Source organism: Benincasa hispida, chromosome 4 (genome assembly GCF_027475165.1).
Source record: "Benincasa hispida cultivar pf3 chromosome 4, pf3_genome.v1.1, whole genome shotgun sequence".
Taxonomy (NCBI): Eukaryota; Viridiplantae; Streptophyta; class Magnoliopsida; order Cucurbitales; family Cucurbitaceae; genus Benincasa; species Benincasa hispida.
The window spans coordinates 4,160,765-4,179,386 of NC_143481.1; the positions used below are offsets into that span (position 1 = coordinate 4,160,765).

The 18,622-nt window shown below is 37.4% G+C and overlaps 2 protein-coding genes across 3 annotated transcripts; both read left to right on the forward strand.

Annotated features, from left to right (window-relative positions):
- The first annotated feature begins 2,988 nt into the window (after positions 1-2,988).
- Positions 2,989-12,648, forward strand: LDL3 (LSD1-like 3). 2 transcript variants are annotated; one of them, XM_039029736.2, is made up of 9 exons: positions 2,989-3,165; positions 3,476-5,790; positions 6,565-6,706; positions 6,869-9,040; positions 9,173-9,266; positions 9,656-10,149; positions 10,644-11,327; positions 11,484-11,558; positions 11,843-12,648. In XM_039029736.2, exons 2-9 carry the CDS (start codon positions 3,695-3,697, stop codon positions 11,906-11,908), a joined length of 5,823 nt encoding a protein of 1,940 aa, XP_038885664.1. In that variant the 5' UTR covers positions 2,989-3,165; positions 3,476-3,694; the 3' UTR covers positions 11,909-12,648. The 2 variants fall into 2 exon arrangements, with proteins under 2 accessions (XP_038885664.1, XP_038885665.1); XM_039029737.2 differs by having other exon boundaries at positions 2,997-3,165; positions 3,460-5,790.
- Positions 12,649-14,752: 2,104 nt separating this feature from the next.
- On the forward strand, positions 14,753-16,375 carry LOC120075973 (V-type proton ATPase 16 kDa proteolipid subunit). Its single transcript, XM_039029738.2, has 3 exons — positions 14,753-14,925; positions 15,042-15,327; positions 16,015-16,375. Exons 1-3 carry the CDS (start codon positions 14,847-14,849, stop codon positions 16,145-16,147), a joined length of 498 nt encoding a protein of 165 aa, XP_038885666.1. The 5' UTR covers positions 14,753-14,846; the 3' UTR covers positions 16,148-16,375.
- Positions 16,376-18,622: the final 2,247 nt, after the last annotated feature.

Below are 18,622 nucleotides of genomic sequence, written 5' to 3' on the forward strand. Positions count from 1 at the left end.
ACACTTGTCCTACTAAGTCTCACTTCGAGTCAGTGGATTTTCTAGTATCAATTTCTCATCAGACTCAAAGTTGCATGTTTGCATGTAATGGTCTTTAAAAGGGGCGTTTAATGCTTTTGAAGAACTCTTGGCCATAGTGGAATTGGATGAGATTATGTGATAATCTCATTGAAATTTTCTCTCATAGTTTTAGCTTTCTTTTTCCTCCAAATTAGTCACTGACCGGATCCCACCATCCCGTTCTAAAGCTGGAGAATAGTCAGGAAGACTCTTGCGGTGATCTATGAACCGTTTGTGAAGAGATTGGAGCTGATTTGAAGAAGATTCAAAGATTACAAAGGTTGTATTCTTTTTCCCCTTTTACTTGTTTTATTGCATGCATGCTTATCTTTATAATTAATCTAATTAGAGTACTTTAGATATATTTTTTCTTCTGCTGCGCATGTGTTTGTTCCATCAACTAACACTTAGTCAAAATTTTCAAGCTTCAAATGGGTCATTTTCCTCCTCGTCCCAACATATGCCTTGCTCCTATAGTCTTCCTCAGGTCAGAGCATACTTAGCCAATATTCTGACACTATGTTTTCAACTTTTGCATTCGAACCTTTCCTTCAAATACTTAGAAAAATTATTGCCCTCCAAGATCAAAATATGCATCCACCCTACTTCTTGGCTCAAGTACTTATTTCGTGCACCTCATGGTTAAGTGAAAGAAAGAGATTGAGGGCTCACAGGTTTCATGACAGATATAGTTTAGTGATTAAGGCGTATTTTTGTATTATAAAATAGAATATTCAATTATTTTCCTTTCCAAAATACTAGAGAATGAGTTGTCGCTTGAAATTTTATTGTTGACTAGTATACATACGAGTCATAAATTTATGTACATATATAAAAAATAAATTACAAAATATAATAATAGATCCGTGAAGCTTGGATTTTATGTCCAATAGTAGTCATCAAACTTTAAATATGTCAAATGTATATTTGAACTTTTAGGTGGTGTTTGGGCTTTAACTTACAGTGGGATTAGTGGGCTATATAATAGCCACACTCAGTGTTTTGGGTGAGTGTTGACATAACATGGAGTAAGATATTTTAACATCTGTTTTGCTATAGTAGAATTATTTACAACTTAGTGGTTAACAATAACCAATTCTCACTTCCTCTAACGTTTCTAAAACTCCACCCATCGATGACCAACTTCAACGACCAACTCTAGCAAATACCTTATACAACGCCCAATTTCGACAATGATCACCTCCGACGACTAGCTCCACCGATTACTTCCACTCGCCAACTTGGACAACCACCTATGCGACCAACTCTAATACTCACTATGATGGCCAACCTCAGTGAAGATCATCTCCAACCCCCAATTTTGGCGATGACCGCCTTCATTTACTAGTGTTAATGACACCCTTCGACAACCAACTTTGACGATAAACTCTGGTGGCCATTTAAGCGATCAACTTCAATGATCACTCTGTCAACAACTCCGACGACCACATCAAATGACTAATTTTAGTGATCATCTCTGACATCAAACTTCAATAGAAAAACCACCTCTCACAACCCCGATTTCGCACAATGACCACCTCCAACGACCAATCCATCGATCATCTTCGAAGACCACCTAACAACCAACTTCGATGATCACTCTTGTGGTCAACTCTAGTGAAGACCACCTTTGATGTCTAAGTACAATGAGTGTATAGTTCCACATATAGTAAGGTCGGAGTTCTCCGTTTAATTCTCCCTTTGGAGGTTGTTGAATGAGGTTATTTATAGTGCCATTTCTCTGACAAATGCCTGTGGTTACATGTAACGTCAATAATGTCAGGCTTGTTGCGACTCTCGAGATTGCAAAGTATTAGGGCTAAGCTTGACCCAATTATTTCTCAATATATAATCTCTAGGCTCAATTGGGTTACTTGGATACCAAAGATTTGACTTTTCCCTTTTGGACACTATCCCTCCCTCGCAATTTTGCTTGGACATGACCCTTAAGTAAAACACAATTATGGTAGAAATTCAATTTAGGTTTACTAAATAAATAGCAAAATTTAAATTTTCATCTGGATAAACAGCAAAAACTTTTTAAAATTGTAAAAATAGCAAAAGGATTATAAAATTATAAAATAATGATTAATAATTGTCAAAATTATCCCCACGTGGAATTCTAAAGGTGCGAGTATAATGACCTGAGTTCAGGAGGGGTACATGAATGAACTGATATCACATCCGAATGAGAGGCTTCCTGAAGACATGAAAGTATGGTTAAGAAAGGCTTAAAAAAATTGAAAGTTACTACCTATACAAAAAGGTGTACCTTTCTTTTCGGTGGCTCAATCATTATTCAATGTCTGCTAATTCATTATTCAAATATAGTGGACGAGACATAGTCAACCACTACACATAGTCAATTTTGGGGGACTTTGTTAAAAGTGACATCAACTACAAAATATATTTATCTTCAACAATCCTAATAAGATTCGAATTGGCAGAACCAATATATGGATAAAATAAAAGTTAATAATATATGGATATTTACAATATAAATTTGGTAAAAAAAACTGTATATTTAATTAAGGTGAAATTAATTCGAAAAGTCATTAAACAGAATTTAAAATAATAATTAAATATAGAGATTATGTTAACTATAAAATTAAGAGGGCATTGCTATAAATCTTATTCCAAGATGATTTTACCAGAAAGAAATCTTAAATTTTGTTCCACACTCAAATTTCTCCTCCAATTTTTCTCGCAAAGGAAAAGGGGAATTTTGGTCCGGCAATTTCCGATTTGTTGAAAAAGGAAAAGAGGAAAAAAGGGAAAAAAAGAAGGAAAAAAAAAAACCCCTCGCCGAGTGGTCCGCAGCGTTTCAGAAGGCCCCCTCGTCCCACTACTTTCTTTCACCGCACCTGTCGTTTCGATCCCCAAAATTGTCGTTTTGGGTTTATTTATTTTTTAATATTATCACCAATTAAAAATTTCCTTATTTTTTCTCCCCCGCAACAGAGACTTTTTCCCCCATCCCGCTGGCGGCGCACTTCTCAGAGCCGACCGTCACTCTCATCACCGGTGAGGCTAACGTGCGCACCTCACTCTCTTCTTCTTCTTCTCACCAATTCTTGAATGCCGCCATAGACGAGCTTCTTCAAGGTCCACTTCTCTTCCCTCACAAATTTGGTGTTTTATTTCGCTTCTCTCTCATTAATGCCATTACAAACCCTAGATGCGTGTTTCCTTTCGTATCCTATCGCATTACTGTTTTTTTAAAAAAATTATTTTCGTATTGGTCGAGTTAGGAAGGAACTCTTTCTGATATTCGTGGTAGAATAAGCTAATCCGTAGAATTTCTTTACTGGGTTTTGTCCCTCTGTATTTTTGGATGTATGACTTAGGGTATTTTATTTTATTTTATTTTTGAAAATTTTTTAATCTGAACGTTTTTAGGTCTTCACGAGTGTAGGGTCTTTTTGGATTAGCTTCGAATTTTGTGGAGCACAGCCGCGAATGGTTGTGGAATTATAATCCGTACGGGATTTTTGAGTTTTAGGTTCTTGATGATTGAGAGGTGTGAACGATGGGATGTGTTTCAGATTATTTCTTGATTGCTTGTTTTCTCAAGCTGGGTTAGGGTTACACCATCGAGATTTGCTGGTTATTTATTGAATGTGGGGTTAGGAAGATGGATGTAGACAATAAGAAGTCTGGTTTTAGGAAAAGAACGAAGCCAAAGGATGATGGGTTTGACTCAGATGATGATGAGCCAATTGGCTCTCTGCTGAAGTTAAAGAGATCTCGAAACTCTAAGAAGACTAAGTTGGGTGTAGATGATGGCGGTGAAAGGGACAAGATGGTTGACAAGAATGGAGCAAAATTGCCAGTGCAAGAGGACTTTGGGGGAATGGATGATACTTTAGCTAGTTTCAGAAAGAAGTTGAGGCGTCCCAAAAAGGTTAGTGGACCTGGAATTGCCAGGGAGCAGAATTCTTCCCTAAGTATGACAGAATCTTTGGATTCATTATCTAATACATCCAGAGGACAAGGGGATTTAGACACAAGATTGAGACCAGAAAATGGTGAATTAATGGATCATGAAGAGTCTGATCCAACTGCAAAGATTGATGTAGAAACGAGGTGTGAAGCACCCAATTTGGAATTAAAAGACATGGAGATGGGTATCTCAAGTAGGAGAAGTGCTAATTTCTCTTTCGATAAACAGTTGGACGATTCATTGTCTGCATTTGTCCAAAAGGTTCAATCTGGTTCAACTAGGAAATCATTGGTATCTACAACATTTAAATCGGACTTCAAGGATGAGGCTTCTGAAGATAATTTGAGTCCTTTTTCTAGAGCACTTTCTGGGGATCGTGAAACACACTCCATTGTGAGTTCTAATTCTTCAGCTAAGCTGCCACAAGAAGTCAAAAAACCAGATTCTGAACTTACTACATCATATTTAATTTCCTGTTCGCATTGCACCAAAGAGAATTGTAATCCTGGTCGAGGACAACGCCATCAAGGGGTCGAACGTCACCAAGAAGAGTATCAATGCTGTCTCAATAATCATGAGAATCCTGACATGAGACCAGGCATATCAAATGAAGTTGCTGATGAAGATAGCAAAAACTTCAGTCATTTTAGGGACAATTTCCGGGCTCTGGAAAGAAAGGCATCCTGTGAAATCAAGAGTGTAGTAAAACATTGTTCTTGTGGTGATACAATGATGAATAGCCATTTGCCCGAAATGGGTTCTTTTGAGGATGGGCTAGGTGAAAATCAACTCAATGAAAGTATGTGCAGTACTTGTCGTCCTCTAGAACAGGTAAATGAAAGCCATGGTCATTGTGGGGGTGTTTCCAGCGGAGATTTTTGTGATGTGGTGGCCCAAGAGACCACAGTCACTTTGTCTAAAACAACTCTAGGTGTAGATTGCGAGGGAAAAGAACTGTTACTTGTTATACATCATGATGAATTGCCAAACTCTACCAATTTCTGTGAAAGTTCTTCCAAAGAAATCTGTCTATCTACTCAAAATTTGAAGATTTCTGAACAATCATTAGACAGAACAACACTCTCCAATCTTCAGTTATCTGCACGTTTCGATTCAACGAAAGCGGATAAAACTTGCAGTGACTCTGATAATTTAAATACTGGAACTGACGAGCCTAATAATGAATGTGGTTCTATGCAGAAAGAAAATGCTCTGATCTCTAATAGGATTTCAGATTCAACTGCTGTTCAATCTCACATATCCCAAAAATCTAGGGCAACTGCTTCTGGACCAAATTATCCAGAGATTTGTCCTAGTGGAAATTTCAGCATGGTATCAGATGGTCAACCGGCCAAGGCTTTGGTGGAGATAGATGGTCCAAATAATATACTTACTGGTAAAGAGGTTAAGGTATCTTCTCTTGGATCTTTCACTCCAGATGATAATGACCTTGAGGATGTAATATCTGCTCCTGGTAGTGAAAAAGATTTAAAGCTTTCAGCTTTACAACGTGTAACACGCAAGACAAAGAAGCCTAGGCATGATGACATGGCTTATGAAGGAGATATTGATTGGGAGGTTTTGATTAGTGAGCGTGCAGTTGATGGCGACCATTCTTTCAGATCAAGAAAGGAATCTACATCAACAACTTTTACAGAGGCTGAAACTGGTGGTAGAGCTGCAGTGTCTGCAGGGCTTAAGGCACATGCAGTTGGTCTACTTGAGAAGATTAAATTTAAGGATGTGCTAAAGCGCAAAGGTGGACTTCAAGAGTACATAGCATGCAGGTATTTGTTACTTCATCCTTTATATTATTACATGCCTTGTTTTTATGTCACTTTATTTTGGATAAATCACTTTTCTCCCTGATTTGTTTTATGTCACATTATTTGTTTTTATGCCTTTTCTATGGTTTTTGCCATCAATGTGCAATTATGGAATTATATTCAGTATCACACCGTGCATCTTGCCTAATGTTGAGCAATGTGATATTGGGTTGCAGTGATTATGTATTTATCTATTTTTAATATTTACAGTTGTATTTTAATTTATTATAATAATACATCTATGGTTAGTTGCTGGATGATGTGCCGAGTTAGATGAATCAAAACTTTCAAGCTTCTTTGTCATCATATATATTTCAAGTTGATGCCAGTCTTGGTTTTGGCAATTATTATTAAAAGGGAAATATATATATTTTTTAAAATTGTACTGGTTTCTGTTGTATCACAAAGATTGATATTTATTTGTATCTTATACATCTGGGCCTTGCATGGATAAGTAGTATACTCTCGGTTCAGTGTATGAAATTTTACTGTAATTTATGGGGAATAAACAAAACTAATTTACTTTCCACTTTCCAGCGAATAAAAAATTGTTATAAACCAAGGGGAATGAATTGTTATTGGGAGGAAGTACTGAGTTCTCCAAGCAACAATGTCATTGGATCATGCATATTGAATTGATGCTAGAATGGAGCTGAAAAAGCGTATAATTAAATTTAATTGATACTCATCTATGATTCAATTATTCAACGATATTTAAAATGCGTCTCCTTGCAGGAATCAGATCCTGGGCCTTTGGTGTAAAGATGTTACACGCATTTTGCATCTCGCTGACTGTGGGGTCACTGATACTCCCTCTATGGATGAACCGCCACGTTTTCCCCTTATTAGGGAGATCTATGCATTTCTTAACCTACGTGTAAGTTAGGACAGATTATAGAGTATCGTCTTGTGTTTTTTATGAACCACTTAGTTTGTCTTTGACATTCATTTCATTCAATTAATAGTTTCTTATGTCATTTTACTTTGGAGGGTGTTTTTTTTCCCTTAGGTCAGTATTAATTTCTAATGAAATCGACAGGGTTATATAAATGCGGGGATTGCTTCTGAGAAAGCCAAATCAGAATCTGACGTTAAATATGATTATGAACCGGTAGAAAAGAAGGTTGTAGACGTTAGTGTTGCTTCAGCTGCTGATTCTGAGGAAGGGGTTTCTGCCATGGTAAAAAATTATGATGCTTCTAATGCAGAGAACGATGTTTCAGCTGGCTGTGAAATAATATTGGAAGATGCTGAAGGAAGAGATCCTGTGATTGCAAATAATTTGGGTTTACCAAAACCAGTGGAACATGAACAAGAATTGGTACATGTCTTGGAGTATGGTACTCCTGATCCCATACCGGTAAAACTGGTAGGTGATGTTCCGGGTAAAGCTGCCTCACATTTAACTAATCATTCAAGAAATGGTTGGCACCCAATCCACTCCTCTGATGAATGTGTAGGAGGTGATCAACAACAGCTGAGTAATTCTGAAGTCAGAAAGAAAGTAATTGTTATTGGAGCTGGTCCTGCTGGCTTAACTGCTGCAAAGCACTTGCATCGTCAGGGCTTTGGTGTCACCGTACTTGAAGCCAGGAATAGGTTAGGAGGTCGTGTTCATACAGACCGTTCCTCTCTTTCTGTTCCTGTAGATCTTGGTGCAAGTATTATTACAGGAGTAGAGGCTGATGTTGCAACCGAAAGAAGACCTGATCCTTCCTCCTTGATTTGCACTCAATTGGGCCTGGAGTTGACTGTATTAAATAGTGACTGTCCCCTCTATGACATCATTACACGCAAAAAAGTTCCAGTAGACATGGATGAAGCTTTGGAAGCAGAATATAATAGTCTGCTTGATGACATGGTGTTGCTTGTTGCACAAAGAGGGGAGCATGCAATGGCCATGTCTCTCGAGGAGGGTTTAGAATATGCCCTTAAGCGACGACGCATGGCTCGAGGAATGGATGTTTGTTCTGATGAAGAAGTTTTGAGTCCCTTTGAGAGGAGAGTGATGAATTGGCATTTTGCTAACTTGGAGTATGGTTGTGCTGCTATGCTCAAGAAAGTGTCTCTTCCTAATTGGAATCAGGATGATCTTTATGGAGGTTTTGGAGGAGCTCATTGTATGATTAAAGGGGGTTATAGCACAGTTGTTGAGTCTCTTGGTGGAGGACTCGATGTTCACCTAAATCATGTTGTGGCTGATATTTCTTACAGCACCAGTGACATCGGGTTTAATGGGAATCAGTGTGCAAAGGTAAAAGTTTCCACAACCAATGGTTGTGTGTTTCTAGGAGATGCTGTCCTTATTACTGTGCCTCTTGGGTGCTTGAAAGCAGAAACTATTAAGTTTTCTCCACCATTGCCTGAATGGAAGCGTCTGTCCATTCAGCGCCTTGGGTTTGGAGTTCTTAACAAAATAGTTCTTGAATTTCCAGAAGTTTTCTGGGACGACTCTGTGGATTATTTTGGGGCAACTGCAGAGGAAACAAAGTGGAGGGGGCAGTGTTTCATGTTTTGGAATGTAAGAAAAACAGTTGGTGCTCCGGTTCTCATAGCACTGGTGGTTGGTCAGGCGGCCGTGGAGAGGCAATATATGAACTCTTCAGATAATGTAAGCCATGCGTTAATGGTCCTTCGCAAACTTTTTGGAGAAGCTATGGTACCTGATCCAGTTGCATCTGTCGTAACTGATTGGGGAAGAGATCCGTTTAGCTATGGTGCTTACTCATATGTTGCTGTTGGAGCGTCTGGAGAGGACTATGACATTTTAGCAAGACCTGTTGGAAACTGTTTGTTTTTTGCTGGTGAAGCTACTTGCAAGGAGCATCCTGACACTGTTGGGGGTGCAATGATGAGTGGGCTAAGAGAGGCCGTACGCATGATTGATGTATTGAGTGATGGTTATGATTTCACAGCAGAAGTAGAGGCAATGGAAGCTGCTCAGAGGCAGTCCGAGTGTGAGAATGATGAAGTTGGGGACATAATTACAAGACTCGATGCTGTTAAGCTTTCTGATGCTTTTTACAAAAATTCTTTGGATGGTGCCAGGATTTTGACCACAGAAGCTTTACTACAAGATTTGTTTTTTAATGCAAAAACAACAGCTGGGAGATTGCATGTGGCAAAAGAGTTGCTGAATCTCCCTGCTGACACGTTGAAGTCCTTTGCAGGGACCAAAGAAGGTCTTACAGTTCTCAACTCATGGATTTTGGTAATGCCTACACTTTCTAGTGTTCTTCTCATGATTTTTTTATCATGTTTTTTCTCTTATTCATTTACGTCTTTACAGCATAATCTATTCATGTTATTAGCTTTTATAATGTTGGCTTAAAATTGATTATAGGACTCAATGGGGAAGGATGGGACTCAACTTCTTCGGCAATGTGTTCGTATTCTTGTGCTAGTTTCAACAGATCTACTTGCAGTTCGCTTATCAGGTATATCTACTTGCTTTTTTGAGCGACTTGATATATCTTCTTTTCTTTTAAAGTTTAAACCCTCCTTGAGTTTTCCTGCTATTGTATCAATGATATTAGCTATTTGTTTCGACTGATATAGCTATTTGAATTATCATTATGTAATGTTTATGTTTTAAGAGTAAATCAGATTTTGTTTATTTTCAGTACCATTGCTCTATTATTTGTTCGCTCATGCATGCTTTTAGGTTTTCTTGTTAAGCTCTTACAATGGACTTTTGAGTAGAAGTTAATGCACGCGTGTGCATATGATTTTGTTGTTTGTTTGTCTTTTTTCCCTCCTGAAATTGAAATTAATGTGCCGGTAATGGGAATTTACTATATGTCGCCTTTGCTAACAATTGGTGCAGGCATAGGTAAAACCGTGAAAGAAAAGGTATGTGTGCATACAAGCCGTGACATCCGTGCCATTGCGAGTCAGTTGGTTAGTGTTTGGCTTGAAGTTTTCCGTAAAGAAAAGGCTGCTAATGGGGGGTTAAAACTCTCCAAGTCTGTTTCTGCTGTTGAATTATTGAAGAGGAAATCTAATAAAGATTCTTCTTCTGGGAAACCTCCTTTGCATGCAAACAACAGCACGCTGGATAGTAGGGGCAATTTGCTGACTTCTGCATCAGCTGCAATTCCCTTGCAGTCTGATGTCAATATGAAAAACGATAATAGCAAACAATTGAAATTAGAAATGGAAAATTCATCAAAATCAGATATCAGTTCATCAAGGTCAAGGGGTTCATTCGGAAAGCAGGATGCAGAGATGGAAGACAACAACATTGCTATGACAGAAGAGGAGGAGGCTGCATTTGCTGCTGCTGAGGCAGCACGAGCAGCTGCACTTGCAGCTGCGAAGGTTGTTTTCTTTACCCCCCCTTCTTATTGAATGTTCTAGTGACTGGGTTTGTATTGAGTCTTGGTGCGTTCTTGCAACAGCAGTTTCTTCATGTGCTTCATCATTTAAACTCCTAATAATATTACATTGTGGATATGGACTGAATGCAAAATGAAATGGCCTTGGTGCTTTATAGCTCGTTTAATTAAATTTGGTTGTGATCATAGCAGATGTTCGTTTCTATTTCATTAGTGGCAGGAATTTTGTGATCATTTCTAGGAGTGATGTGACTTTCGTACTTTATCTATGGAGGAAAGATAAATTTTAATTGATCTCAAAAAGTGACTCACTTATGTTATATAGGATCTAGAAACTGTATTTAGATAGTCTTGTCGTATCACTGGTTTCCATTTTACTCGAAGTTGAATTTGTTGACTAGTTTATAGGAGATTTGTGAAAATAATACCTGATTGCATGTTGTGCATACTTTGAACTTAGTGATTTTCACACAACAGGCATATGCATCTTCTGAAGCCAAGAGCGCAATGCAGCTCCCAAAAATCCCCTCCTTTCACAAATTTGCTAGACGGGAGCATTATGCTCAAATGGATGAGTGCGAGTATAAAAAGAAGTTGTCTGGCAGTGTGCTAGGAAGACAAGATTGTATATCTGAAATAGATTCTAGAAATTGCAGGGTCAGGAACTGGTCTGTGGAATTTTCTGCTGCTTGTGTTAATCTTGAAAGTTCACGAATGTCTGCAGATAACCTTTCGCAAAGAAGCCATTCGAATGAGATTGTTACCCAATTGAACTTCAGGGAGCACTCTGGTGAAAGTGCTCCTGTGGATAGTAGTATATACACGAAAGCATGGGTTGATACAGCTGGTAGTGTTGGAATGAAAGATTATCATGCTATTGAGAGATGGCGCACTCAAGCAGCTGCAGCTCATGTAAATGATGAGGAGGATTCAAACACAAATTGGCATAAACCCACTTGGAATAATGATCAAGTAGCGAATGAGAGCTCAATATCACAAGTGACGATCAATAAGGAGCCTATAAGAAACCATCATCGTGGGGCTGACAGAATTAAGCAGGCTGTAGTTGATTATGTTGCATCACTCTTGATGCCCCTTTACAAAGCAAGGAAAATTGACAAGGATGGATACAAGTCAATTATGAAGAAAAGTGCAACAAAGGTTAGTAATTTTCATCTTCCCCAGTACATTCTTCCACTTCTATTTTTTCTAAATATTTTTGGGGGTATGTGTGGGGTTCTTTTTTTTTTTTTTTTGGGGGGGGGGGGGGGTGGTTCAAATGGATTACATGTTTAACCATGTTTCATTGGAATATAGGTCATGGAACAGGCCACTGATGCAGAGAAAGGCATGACTGTTTCTGAGTTTCTTGATTTCAAACGTAGGAACAAGGTTTGCTTCCATCTTCAGCTTCTTTATCAGTTACAGATTACAAATGCTTCTTTGTACTGTTACCTCATGAATATTCTTTTGTTCAAGAAAAAAGAGGATTGCTCAACTCTTTTTCATTTGGATTTGATCTTAATCATATTAATACGGTCTCTATTGTGCCATCAATGTGTGCCACTTTTCTTCCCTGTGAGACCAAGTGTATTTTTGTTGTTTCTTTTTTCTCCTTCTTTCGGACAGTTTCTCATCCATTTCCACTTGGTTGTACTTGTATTATGCACTTGCAGATTCGTGCCTTTGTAGACAAATTAATAGAGAGGCATATGGCTATGAAGCCTGTAGTGAAGTCATGACTACAGTCCCAAGGATTTGCTGTCATTTTATTGGTCAATAATGAAGCCGTGATGGTCCCAAGGATCAAATGGCTTTCTTGGCGAGCTTCTCGTGAGGACACAATTACGGATTATTCATTTTAGTCTGGGAAGACACCAAGGTATATGTTGGCATGAAAGCCTTCATAATTTGACGCCTGTATTACATTTCCAGTGCACCTTAATTTCTGGAGCTGCAATAGAGTAATATGACATTTCTGCTTGTGCGTTGTGGAGTTTCCCATGATCTGCCAAGATTTTGGTTCGTGCTGTCAGATATGATTATAACTGGTACTGGTGTTGAATGCAATATTGATTGGTATCGAACTGCAGCCCGATTCTGCATAATTCTTTTGGCATGGCTTAAGTTTATGCCACTCATCGGGGCCACTCCAGGTGTCATTTTCTTGCTCATTTGGGTTATGAGCGCCTGTTGAAGAAAACATCACATTGTACTATAAGGGTGCAAGATCAAGCCCTTCAGTTTTTAGCGATGGACTGTAGGTTATGTTTCATTTTCTTTTCTTCCTTTTCCCTCTCCACCTGTACAGCTTAGAATTATTTCATTGACGACAATCACACAGTAATTTTCATTTATTTGCAAAAATTTCTCAATCTTTGAGATTGAATATTGTAATTTACCTGTCTTTCTTTCCCATAGATTAACTAAAGGTGCCGTGGAGGCCATTTTTCCTTTCTAATGGATACTCTTTCCCATCAAACGTTATTGTTAATTGTTGACTTTTTCCTACCTCTTGCCATAATCCATTTTTATGATAGGCACTCGTATATTCTATTTAGTAAAATGACTGTACTGTCTTGGTTGAGACATCAAAATGTAGACTATTATGGTTAGTGCTTCTGTTGTCAACAACTTTGATCAGCGAAAATGTTCCTGATATATAGCCACATGAAATCTACTGCTTATGCGACTTGGAACACAACAAATGCAATATATGTAAGTGAATCAACATTTCTTCCCCTTTCTCTTTCTTGCACTTTTAATGCCAGTTCGCTTTACCTCTCACATATATATTTTTTTGGTTGCTAGGTTTGCAGTGCATAGGCTGCTTCACTCATACCAATAAATAGGTATCTTTCTTTTAGCCTATATGAGATCCTTTCAGCTATTGCAGCTATTGCATATTTGTATATGATCTTGCATATTCATGAGTACTGTAAATGTCGAGGTAGGTTGTTAGTTAATCAGTTTCAAAACTGCAATGGATGTTTAGATCTTTCAGTATAATGTTTGAATAGAAGTATTATCGTGGAGCCAATATGATATATGAGCATAATTCAACTTGCCTTGAATCTTCCACCCGTATATTGTTGAAATAAAAACAAGTATTATCCAAATTGAAATATGGGACCTTCAACTGGCATAAATCATGTATCCTTGACTGCGGTTAGAAGCTAGATGTTCGAATTTTCATCTTGTATATTGTTGAACTAAAAAATGTATTATCCAAAGTGAGGGATGCGACCTTGGTATGTGGTTTGTGATGGGGCCATTATCGATTATTTGGACATTCTTGCATTTGAATTATGCAAATCTTGCATTTAGAATCACAAACTTGTGCTAACACGACATCTAGCTTTAGAACTCAAGGACATATATGTACAACCTATATAGCAGATCCTTGTTCAAATAAGATTGTAAAGCTGCATCTAGCTTGACTGCATAATTGAAAGGTCGATTCTCCATCTTCAGTCCTCACTCTATTATGTGTTAACTCTACATGAAAGTAGAAACATGAGCTTTCATTTTTTGTACTGGTCTTCTGATTTTGTGTTTTATGGAGTCTTATTTTAGTTCTGCTTGTAGGTGTGATAGTTTTGTTGCTAATGTTTTATTTGATTTCATCAAATGAGGTGTGGAATTCGAATTTCGAGGACGAATACCTTAATTAGTTGAGTTAAGTTGAGTTATGTTTAATTTGAAGTAGCTAGTGGTTTTACTGAACATTTTTTATGTCAAATAATATCCAACATATGTATGGCATGTGTATTTGAACTCTGAGTGGCAGGAAGTTGTTTCCCAGAAGGTTCCATTATAGTTGCTCTTCATTACATTCAATAGCCATCTGATGGATGACATTCAATGTAAATGTTTTATTAGCTAAAGAGTATATAACATTTTCCTTGAAATAAGCTGAAGAATATCGACTTCGATCTTTTTACATGTCATTGAATAGTGATGTGATTGTAACGATCGACTCATTCCTGGCTCTTCCAAGTTCTTGCTTCACTTTATTTGTAGGTAAAGTTCTTAGCTAGAGAATTTAAATCCCGAATTAGAGTCTTAAGTAAAAGAAACAGTACTTTTATGGATTAGCACATTATGTCATTTTCAATCGTCCTTCCCAGAGATTGCTATGCCTCCTGTAGTTTGCTAACTATTCTCTTACATTCCTCAACGGTAAATATTACTTTCAATGTTTTGCAAATACGTACTAACTTTAAGCATAGTTCCATTTAATTGATTTCATATTGTAATTAAGGAAGAAAATAATTCTTGTGCATCATGAAATTAATTGATTTCATATTCGTCTCTTTTTAATTTAATATATACTTTTTAAGTGACGGTATGATTGAGTTGCAATACGTGCAGGCACATTTTTATGGACTGCTGGCAAGATGTGGGCCTATAATTGGGCCATGTATTTACATGTTATTCTGTTGGCGGCCCACTTTAAGTCCATGATTGGGCCTTTCGTGGGCCAAGGGAAGCCCAGCTGTACGACCCGATCGTATTATTCTAAAGCAAATAATTATTCGTGATAGCGTGAGTATTTCAGAGAGTTGTAACGAGGCGACAAAGGAGAGAAGAGGAAGAAGAGAGAGAGAGAGAGAGAGAGATATCGAGATCTGATCTGATCGGAGAACTTCTTCATCTTCACCGTTGAACCCAGAAAAGATGTCGTCAACTTTCAGCGGCGATGAAACGGCACCCTTCTTCGGCTTTCTGGGCGCCGCTGCAGCCCTCGTCTTCTCCTGTAATATTTCTTTCATCCAATGCGCAGTTAATTTGATTGTTCTTGTTTGCTCTGACGTGTTTTCTGGCTTTGGATCTTTGATTCTTATTGTGGTGGGGTTTTTGTTATTTGATTAGGTATGGGAGCTGCTTATGGGACGGCGAAGAGCGGGGTGGGAGTTGCGTCTATGGGAGTAATGAGGCCTGAACTGGTGATGAAGTCGATTGTTCCGGTCGTTATGGCTGGAGTTTTGGGTATTTATGGTCTTATTATTGCTGTGATTATTAGTACAGGGATTAACCCCAAGGCTAAATCTTATTACCTCTTCGATGGTTACGCACATCTCTCATCTGGGCTTGCCTGTGGCCTTGCCGGTCTGTCCGCTGGCATGGCTATCGGGATCGTCGGTGATGCGGGTGTTAGGTACTATTTGTTAACGTTTTGGAACTTTTTTTGTTTGGTCGTCGTGTATGCATTTTGACCGACTAGTCTGTTCGCGCTTGTATACTTACTATCGCTAGATTTCTTTCGTGTGGGTATTGATTGTTCTTATCAGCCTGTTTCTCCGTTTTTCTTGGATTGTGTTCACATCTTTCGTATAAATTTTTTGTCGTCTGTAGTGTTATTCCTTTATGCTCTGGTGGATTAGGTTTGTATGTCGGATGGGATTTTGATGGGATCCCTGTCGTGGTTATGTAAGTAGCTGTACTTGTCCAGTTTATTGAGTTCCTGCGTTTGTTGTTTTCTGCGATTTTTTTTGGGAAAATTGTTCATGATTTGTTATTTCTTGGTTTAAATCCTATTTTAATTCCTAGATTGTCTTTTTATTTACAAGTATTCTATTTTAGTCTTGTTAAGACATAATTTTAACCATATTTCAAAGATTTTGTATTGGGTATGGAAATGGGGTATCTGAATTTTTCTTTTTAAAAATATAATGCAAAAATTCGATCAAAATGAATTGTATGAAACTTCAAAATCAGGACCTGATCATAAAATTTTGAGTTATTATTTGAACCCTTCTGATAGCTTCTGGTATTTATCTGAGTTTTGTTTTCTCAAACCCTTGTGATGTAAAAGGTACTTATTCCTTGTATTTGTCTTCTACAGAGCCAACGCACAGCAGCCTAAGCTTTTCGTTGGGATGATTCTTATTTTAATTTTTGCCGAAGCTCTGGCACTCTATGGACTTATTGTGGGCATTATTCTCTCTTCCCGAGCTGGTCAGTCAAGAGCTGATTAAGTGGATGCTTTGTGTTTGGACTGGAGTTTGTGTAGTATGTCTCCTCTTTTTGTCAAGAATTGATTTTGTTCTCTTTTGAGTAAATGGGTTATTATTATGGTTTAAGCCTACTCTCTCAAATGTTCTTGTGAGGTGTGATTGCCATACCGCACGGATCCTGTTGTAGTGATATATGGATTTGGAATTAATTATTCTTCTCAATAAAATATTAAACTCTGTTACTTTTAATATTACTCTAGTTTTGCGAAGCTTCCTTTTAAATTGTGTTGAGAAAAATATCGTAATTACCTTAACAGTTGATGTCTTGATATTTGTTATCTGTAGCTTTTACACTGTCAATATTTCAGGTGATCAGAGTTTGCAGATAGTTGTTTCTTATAATTCTCTGCTCTTATTTTGCCGTGGATATGTGTAAGACTGTTTCGGTAGATCGGTACGAAAAATCAGGTCTGATAATGCCATTATGAAAGTTCCTTTAAAGCTTCGAATAGGTTCTTTTGACATTTCCTTTATTTTTTGGGGGAATCCAACGAGAGGAGTGGGATATGAGAGATGGGAGAGATACCCTTCCTGGGAAAAGCTGTTTTGGTATTGGCGTATGGTCTCTGTCCTTTCTCTTGTAAGGGAAAAACTGGTTGAATATTCTGTAGGTGTCCTTTAGTTAGGTTATGTTGCTGAGCCAATAGAGAGCCGACTTGTGACTTCTCCTTTATGCTGCATCTTTTACACCTCTTATCTCTTTGGCATCTTCTCTCTCTCTCCCTATAGTTTATATTAGGATTGTTTCCTCAGTGACCTCATTATTTATTTTTAACTTCAAATTCATTACTTCTCCCTCTTCTCCCTCTTTGGAGTTCGATGAAGTCCAAATATATGGTTGCGTCCGTCAATTTCTTCTACTTTTTGAGTTTAGTAGGTCTCTCTTCTCATGTGACATGAGTAAGATCGAAGGAACACATATTTTCTTTATTTATCCCTATTTGACATGTTCGGCCTTTTTTGGCTCACAGTCGAGAATAAGCCCTTTTTGGATGGAGACAGGGCGCCATAAATTACAATTTCGCTTTTGCAACGACCATCTCATCTTGATCGAGTTAATGTCGGGATTTTTGTATGGATGATCAAAGTGTTTTTTTTTTTTTTTTTTTTTTAAATTTTTGGGAGAGGGAGGGATGTGTCCTATTTTTTTTAAAATGAGGTTTTTTGACCATTTGTTGACATCAAATTTGGATGAAATTATCAAAATGAAATCCTTGTGCATGCGAATTGGCTCTCTCGTCCTCTCTCATAGATTGCTCTTCTCACTCCTTTTTTGTCACGATCTCGCTCTCCCCTCTTTGTTCTTACTCTTAGGCGCTCGGTCTTGTTTTGCAAGGTCACTCGGGAGAAAAAGATTGAGGAAGATTTAAGATGTAAGCAAGAATTAAAAAAACTAAAGTTTGAAATGGAGGGCTAAAAATCATTTTGCACTTTGAAAATGAGTTTTTTAATCAATTATTTCGTTAATGTCTAAGGTACCATGGAGATAGAACTAATTTTTTGCCCATAGAGTTTGTGAAGGGAGGTGTGATTTACTATTAGTAAGATCTTCGACAATTAGCTTCTATAGACCATGATCGTATGAATCCATCAAGATTTTTGGCTTGTTTCGGATCTGATTAATACCCAAAAAAAAAAAAAAAAAAAAAGATCAGGACAAACTTGATGAATACTTGGTGAGGTAAAAAAACAAATTTGAATTGCAATTAGTATGCGTCATATATAGTAAAAATTGAAGAGAGAAGATGGGCTTGATGGAGGGATGTTGATTCCTTTCAAGTAACATTGTAACAATATAATACATTATACTTCGTTCACTTAAAATTTACGTATAAGTATTATAGTAACAATTTTTTTATGAACTTTCAATCAAGAAGTAAGAGATTCAAATCTCCAATCTTTATGTATTGTTGAACTAAAAAGAATTATTAAGAGAAGCATGATTTGCTTAAAAAATATGATATTGTATTGTTAATACGAACCACATGATGAAAAGAAGTAAATTTGTCTATTGAGTATACCATTGAGGATTAGGGTTATTTACATCCGAAAGGTGAAATTGCTGTAAATACTGGTTAACTACTGAAAGTTGAAAAAATCCCGTCTTTTTGGGCGTCAAGTCAATTTCTCTCGTCGATAAGGAAGGTCAATTATTTTAATAACCAACTTAATTTCTATGTTTCCTTGAAAAAAAAAAAAGTTAATGTTACTATTTAATTACTTTCACTAATCAACTATCAAAGCATTTGAGAGACGAATTGACTTCACATAAGTTAAAATGGTAAACATTTATATCCGTTAAAAGATTGGATATTCAAAATTTCACTTGCACTCATGATTGTTAGGTCAATCCATTTGCCACTACAAACGAAGATTATTTTTAGTTTTACACTTCATCTTTGTGTACTTGAGAGAGAGATTGCTCTAATTTATAAC